Raw genomic sequence first — 7,041 nt, 5'->3', positions numbered from 1 at the left:
GGTGCCAGCGTGAGCTTTGCTGGTGGAGGGGTGGCCGTGCCACCACCCCTGTCCTCAGGAGCCCTGGCCATCAGACCAGCAAGGGGGAAACTGGGGCTGCGTTTAGGAGCTCTGGGAGGGCTGATTCACCTGCCCAAGAGGGTGCTTGGGCACAGGCGTGAGGGCAGAGACGTCTGTGGTGCGGTGGTCCCTTCTCCATCACCCCCCGCACCTGTGGCAGGGAGGGAGCCACGGCTGGCGGCCCGGCATCACCCGGCATCACCTGGCATCACCCGGCATCAACCCGCCCTTTTGCTCCTTCTGCAGGCTGCTGCCCGTGGGGACGTCCTGCCCACCCTCCTGCCCGCGCTGTGGGCCATGTCGTCCTCCGACGAGGAGACGCTCAGCGAGCGGTCCTGCCGGAGCGAGCGGTCCTGCCGAAGCGAGCGCTCCTACCGCAGTGAGCGCTCGGGCAGCCTCTCCCCCTGCCCCCCCGGGGACACCTTGCCCTGGAATTTACCCCTCCACGAGCAGAGGAAGAGGAAGAGCCAGGACTCGGTGCTGGACCCGGCCGAGAGGGCTGTCGTCAGGGTTGCAGGTAAGGCAGCGCCCTGTCGTGCAGTGAGTCCCCCCGGGGACGGGCAGACGAGGCTCCCCGGGCTCCTCCCGCGGTGGCTGAGATGGTCTTGGGGTCATCCCTGTACCCTGCTGCTCCCCAAGGATGGGGGTGGATGGGATAGCGAGGGCAGGGATGGATGTGGGTGGCCTTTGGTGGCCGAGGGCTGGGGTGGGTGGGTGGCTCTGCGATGGCTTTGTCCTGTCCAGGCAGGGTTCGCCCTGGGTTGTTTGGACTGTCAGCACGCTGGGGTTAAGGGATGACTGGGCACCTCCAACACTCAGGTGGGGTGACATTAAAATGTCTAATTAAGGACTAAATGGCTCCTTGGTGGAACAATGCCCTTGGCCAGACTCCAGGGAGGAATTTGCCCTGGGAGGCTTGTGATTCCCGCCCGGCTGATGGAGCTGGGGCTGCTCCTTCGCTGTGGTGGTGCCCAGCCCCATCGCTGCGGTCACAGGGACGCCCTGGCATCCCCACACTGCTGCATCGCCGAGGGGACACTGCCCCACGCCTCCCCTCGCCACGATGCTGCCGCCGGCTGCTGTCACACCCCGGGGGAAGGGACGGGGATGGGGAGGAGAGACAAAGACAGGAAGACAGGGATGGACCCACCATGGCTGATGGTGGGGCGGGAGGATGGAGGAGCTCTGCGTAAGGTGATGGCCCCAGGCACCGGAGCCTGGATTTTCTTTGGATTTTGCTTCTTCAGCCGGGACAAACAACCATCGGGGGCTTTGATCTGTGCTGCTGGGGTCTGGCCCCTTCTCCTCACACCCTGGCGGCCTTCGATCTGCCCCTGCCAGAGGAAACGGGGGTTCGGGGCCGTGCTGAGGGGTCCCCACCAAGCCCTGGCTGGGCTGTTCCCGGCTGTCACCCCAAGGGAACCCCAAGGCCTGGCTTTCATCTTGCTGGCAGGGGCGTGCGCAAGGGCGGTGAGCTCCCGAGGCGCCTCTCTGCCCTGCCAGCCCCTGCCAGCCCTTGGCAACCCAGCCCTGGCACTGGGCTCAGCACCCTGCCGGGACTCAGGCTGGGAGCTGGGGGGTCCCCGGCCCCCTGTGTGTGTCTGCACACGGGCAGGTGCCACCAGGGCAGGAGCAGCAGCGGGATGGTGGCTGCCTGCTCTCCCTGCCTGCCCTGCGCGGGGCTCTGGCCGTGCCGTGGTGCCGCTCGCCGGGTTGTGCCGTCCTGGCTCACGGGCGTCTTGGGGCAGGAAGAACCAGTTGATTCAAATGATGGTTCTTGGAAACACGCTGTCTGGGGCTGGGGGAAGCAAATGTGCAGGGTGCGGCTGGCCCTGCCCCGAATGCCGGCACTGCCGAGGGCAGGGAGATGACCGGGCTGCTGGGGCCCCACTATACCCATGACAGCTCATGGACCAGCTCTGCCTCGAAAGCCCCATCCTGCTGGGTGCTGAGTGCCCTCCTACATCCCAGGGCCGGATCCTGCCAAGGGCTGGGAGATGACTGGGCTACCGGGGCCCCACTATACCCATTACAGCTCATGGACCAGCTCTGCCTTGAAAGTCCCATCCTGCTGGGTGCTGAGCACCCTCCTGCGCCCCGAGGCCGGACCCTGCTGAGGCACAGCCATTTCCCCAGCTGTGTTTCTCCCCCTCTGCCCGGGATGCCGAGCGCTTGTCGTCATGCTGGCTGGATCCAGCCCATGATTAAAGGCAGGGGGATGTCACAGAATCCGGTCTCATGCAGATTCCCCATTAAAAATAACTCGTGAGGTGCAGCTAGACAGTGCTGAGCTGGGAAGAAAGAGTTTGGAGACAGTTTTGTGTCACCAGGTTGGAAAATGAGCTGTAATATTGATTCAGATCCTTGCATTATTCAGCGGGGCTGTCGGCAGTGTGCCGGCCGCCCCGGTGCCTGGTCCTGCCACAGGGCTCAGGGACTGGGCTGGGGACTCAGGACTGGCAGGATGTGTCGTGGGGGAGCTGACACCTCTCAGTGTGCCTGGTGATGGGGCTCAGGTTCTTGGGACCCTGGGAAGGGGCACACCAGGGACCCAGCCCAGCGATGGGGATGGAGCCTGGGCATCGTGCAGGGCTGGGGAGTCCTGTCCTGCGCCCGGCTGTGGACCTTGCGGAGGTGGTGCAGGAGCATTAGCTGGTTTTGGGGGGACACACAGATGTGGGGGTGCATATATACATATATAGACACAGTATCTGCATCCCTTCTGGCCATCAGAGCCAAGGAAAGGAGCATGTGGCTGTGCCCAGGGAGGGGACGTGCCTGTGGGGACCTTGCAGGAGGTTCCAGTGCTGCAGTGTGGGGGGCTGGGACATGCTGCTCCCCCCACCAGGCTCCTCTGTGCCAGCACCTTTGGCACCAGGAGTGCTGGGCTGGGTCCCCAGGCAGCCTCTGGAGCTGTTCCCTGCTTTGTTGGCATCTCCTTGGAGGGCAGTGGCAGGGGGAGGCAGAGGGGGAGCGGGACATGGGGGGTCAGAGTCTGGCCCTTGGCCCCGCGTCGCTCTGCCTCGCTCCAGCCGCTTGGCAGAGGGTGAGGATGGTGGCTGGGGGGCGGGGGCCGCTTTTGGGAGAAAAGGCTCTCTCATCCTGAACCTGTTTTGCACTTGGTCCTGCCAGGGGTCACGTTCTGCTGGTGTGGTGCTGGTGGGGTGCTGGGGTGATGCTGGGGTGCTGGTGCGGTGGTGCTGGAGTGATGCTGTTGCAGGGCTGGCGTGGTGCTGGTGGGGTGCTGGGGTGGTGGTGCTGCGGTGATGCTGATGCGGTGCTGTTGTAATGCTGGTGGGGTGTTAGGATGATGCTGGGGTGCTGCTGGTGTGGTGCTGGAGTGATGCTGGTGCAGTGTTAGGGTGGTGCTGGGCTGATGCTGGTGCCATGCTGGGGTGGTGCTGTTGCGGTGTTGGGGTGATACTGGTGCTGGGCTGAGGAGATGCTGGTGAAGTGCTGTGTTGGTGCTGGGGTGCTGCTGGTGCCATGCTGGGGTGCTGCTGGTGCCATGCTGGGTGGTGCTGGTGCAGGATGTGCCAGGGGGCCAGGGGTGAGCGGGTGACAGGCAGCAGGCCGGTGTCACGGGGGTCTCCGAGGGCCGCGCTGGGGCTGTGTGCGAAGGCTCCTGGGAGCCCTTTGTCGTGCCGGAGCGTGGCTGGAGCCGCTGGCGGAGGCCGCGGTGGCTGAGCGGAGGGAGGGACACGGGGACAAACCCCCCCATTCTCCGCCGCCCTGGGAGCAGAAACGTGCGTGGGGCCGGGGCAGGATTTGGGCAGCGCTCCCGGGGCCAGCTGCCTGCCGCCGATTTCCCCGTTCCCTGGGAACACGTTTTTGGGTCAGATGGATGTCGCCAGCCCCGGCCTCGGCAGGACCCCGTGCGTGGGCAGAGCCGGAGGAGCCGCATCCCAGGCGGCAGTGCCCGGTGGGATGCTCAGCACCGCCTCAGCACCGCGGGGCACAAAGGCAGCGCTGCCACGAGGCCGCTGCACCGGCGTGGTCGCCCGCATTGGAACCCTCCTCCCCACGGGCACTGCCGGGATGCAACCGCACCCGTTAATTACTTTTCCTCATTAAGGCATTATGGGGAAGGGGAGATGCCTCCAAAGCTGGGGTGAGGGGATTTGTGTACCCCCCCCCCCCCGGGCTGGGGGCTGCAGGAGGAAGAGGGTGATGGTGGCTGCCACCGGTGACCCCTCGCCATGGTCCGGAGGGATGTGGGGTGCAACCCCCCCACCCCGGGGTGCCAGCGGGAGGTTTGGGGGGCCCCTGGCTGATGATGGGGAGACACATGATGTCTGGGCTGAACGGGATGGGGCTTTTCTCGTTGCCATGGTTACCCAGCTGGCGGAGCCTGGCCCTCGGGTTGCCATGGAAACGGTGCAGCCCGGGTGAAAAAGCAACATCTTGTAGTGGCCAAAAAAGGCCGGGATTTGCCCCGGCTGCCAGGGGAGGGGGTTGGGGATCCGGCCTTGGGTGGGGGTGAGGGGGTGCCCTGTGGGCTGAGCGGGGGGGTCGGTGCGGGGGGACAGGGGTGGCCCCTGGCATGGGGACAGCCACCCTCACCCCCTGTTTTGGAGGGGGGGGGTTGCTCTGCCATGCAGAATTGCTGGGTGGGCTCTGTTGGGGGGGGGGGGCGGGGGCAAGGGGGGTTCCTGGTGGATATGGGGGTGCCAGGCAGGTTTGGCTCTGCACCCCATCCCCATTGCCCCATGCGGTTTGCCCTGGCTCCACTGTGCCTCTTGGTGGGGTCTTCCCACCCCTTCCAAAGCCCCCCCTAAGGGGATGCTGAGCCCCCCCCCGGCCCCAGCCCCCCAGCCTGGCTCTCTCCATGTACCCCCTGCACCCCGTTCCCATCCTGGTGGGAGGCTGCAGGGCCAGGGGCAGACTCTGACACAGGAGACCCAGAGGTGGGGGGCTGAGCCCCCCCCCCTCCCACTGAGAACACCCCAGGAGGTGAATCCCTGCCAAACCCTGCCTGGAATAGAAGATTCCGCAAAGCTGGAGCAGAGTGTGTCCGTCCACACCCCCCCCCCCCTGCCCCCCGTGCCCCATCCCACCCTCCGCTGAGTTGAAAGACCCCGTGGGTTTATTTTGATGGGGGGGTGCATGGCGTGGGGCACCCCCTGGCTGAAACGTGGGGATGGGGCAATGTGGGGCCGCCCCGTTCATGGCCCGTGCCCAGCTCCAGCCGGGGTCACTGCTGGGGGGCCCATGGGGCTGGCGGCCCCCTGCCCGCTTTGCTGCTGGCGGGGGGGGTGCGGAGCCCCATGCTTGGGGGCTGGGGGCTGCAGCGGGTGTGGGGCGGGAGTGGGGCCCCTAGCCTGGTGGGTGGGGGGGCTGGGGGCAGCTGGGGTGTCCCCCTGCTTGGGTGCACTGAGGAGCACTGGGCTGCAGTGCTCTGGGTGCGCTGGGATGCACTGGGGTGCAGTGCTCTGGGTTCACTGGGATGCACTGGGCTGCACTAGGATGCAGTGCTGTGGGCACAGTGGGAAGCAGTGCTTCGGTTGCACAGAGTGCACTGGGGTACGCTGGGAGGTAATGCCCTTGTGCTGGGAGGTGCTCGGCTGCACTGGGCTGCAGCGCTGTGAGTGTACTGGGCTGCACTGGGTGGCGCTGAGCTGCACTGTGCACACTGGGATGTACTAAGCTGCAGTGCTCTGGGCGCACTGGGATGCACTGGGTGTTACTGGGATGCACTGGGCAGCACTGGGATGCACTAGGATGCAGTGGGCAGCACTGGGTGGCACTGGGTGACACTGGGCTACACTGGGCAGCACTGGGGTGCTGCACTGGGTGGCACTGAGTGACATTGGGATGCACTGGGTGGCACTGAGCGATACCGGGCTGCACTGGGTTGCAGCACTGGGCAGCCCTGCGGGGCGGTGCCATCTCCCGCTGTCGCCCCGGGGGACCCCGCTGGCCCCACCCCTCCCACCCGGGGCTGCCCCGCGCCGCCGCCAGGGGTCGCGGCGGGGCCGGGGCGGGTGCCCGGGGGCGTGACCGGCGGGATGGGCGTGACCGGCGGGGTGGGCGTGGCCTCCGGCGTGGGGCGGGGCGGGCGGCGGGCGGCGGCGCGGGCGGAAGCGCTCCGGGCACAGACCGGCCCTGGCCGCCGCGCCGGCAGCTGCACGGAGGCCGCCGGCACAAAGGCCGCCATGGCCGGGTACGTGCCGGGGCTGCTCCCGGCCAACCGCAGCCAGGAGAAGGAGTTCGTCCAGGCCTACGAGGACGTGCTGGAGCGCTACAAAGGTACCGGGGCCGGCCGGGCCCGCGGTGGGGCCTGAGCCCGGCGCCGTCCCTGTGCCCGTGCGCCCGGCCTGGGCGGGGAGGTTGGGGTGAGCGCCCCCTGCGTGGGGTGCCCGAGGGGGCAATGCCCCGGGTGTCCCCTGCGTGGGGTGCCCGAGTGCCCCGGGTGTCCCCTTGCGTGGGGTGCCCGAGGGGGCGATGTCCCAGGTGTCCCCTGCGTGGGGTGCCTCGTTGTCCCCTGCGTGGGGTGCCTGGGTGTCCCGGGTGTCCCCTGCATGGGTTGCCCAAGGGGACAATGCCCTGGGTGTCCCCTGCGTGGGGTGCCTGGGTGTCCCGGGTGTCCCCTGCATGGGTTGCCCAAGGGGACAATGCCCTGGGTGTCCCCTGCGTGGGGTGCCTGAGTGTCTCTGGTGTCCCTGGTGTGGGGTGCCAGGGGGCCGTGTGTCCCCATATCTGAACTGCCTGGGGTGCCCGTGGGATGAGTGTCTCCTGTGTCCCTGGTGTGGGGTGCCCGGAGCCCCCTGTGTTCCCGGCGTGGGGCACCCAAGGTCCCAGCCCCCCGCCTTGCCACCCAGCCCACCGCACCACCCATCACCGCTGTGCCCATACCCTGGGCTCCTGTAAGGTACGTGGGGACCTGCCGTACCCCACCCCTGCTGCGGCTGCCCCGGTGTCCCCGCAGCCCCCCATGGGGCTGGACCCCTCTCCCCAAGCCATAGCCGGGCAGTGCCGCGG

General features: G+C 67.5%; 1 protein-coding gene across 8 annotated transcripts in view; it reads left to right on the top strand.

The window, feature by feature from the left end:
- Positions 1–342: 342 nt before the first annotated feature.
- MACF1 (microtubule actin crosslinking factor 1) overlaps positions 343–7,041 on the top strand; it is a 146,020-nt gene continuing 139,321 nt past the window's right edge. For 7 of the 8 annotated variants that reach the window (XM_055800175.1, XM_055800174.1, XM_055800173.1 and 4 more), the window contains exon 1: positions 343–577. In XM_055800175.1, coding sequence (XP_055656150.1) covers positions 358–577 — 220 coding nt within the window. In that variant the 5' untranslated portion in view covers positions 343–357. Of the gene's footprint in view, positions 578–6,147; positions 6,310–7,041 lie in introns of those variants that run through there. The other variant, XM_055800170.1, reaches the window with a different exon arrangement.

Source organism: Falco peregrinus, chromosome 3 (genome assembly GCF_023634155.1).
Source record: "Falco peregrinus isolate bFalPer1 chromosome 3, bFalPer1.pri, whole genome shotgun sequence".
NCBI classification, from domain to species: domain Eukaryota; kingdom Metazoa; phylum Chordata; class Aves; order Falconiformes; family Falconidae; genus Falco; species Falco peregrinus.
Note: the sequence above shows the minus strand (reverse complement) of the source record. Positions and strands in the feature narration are given on the sequence as shown.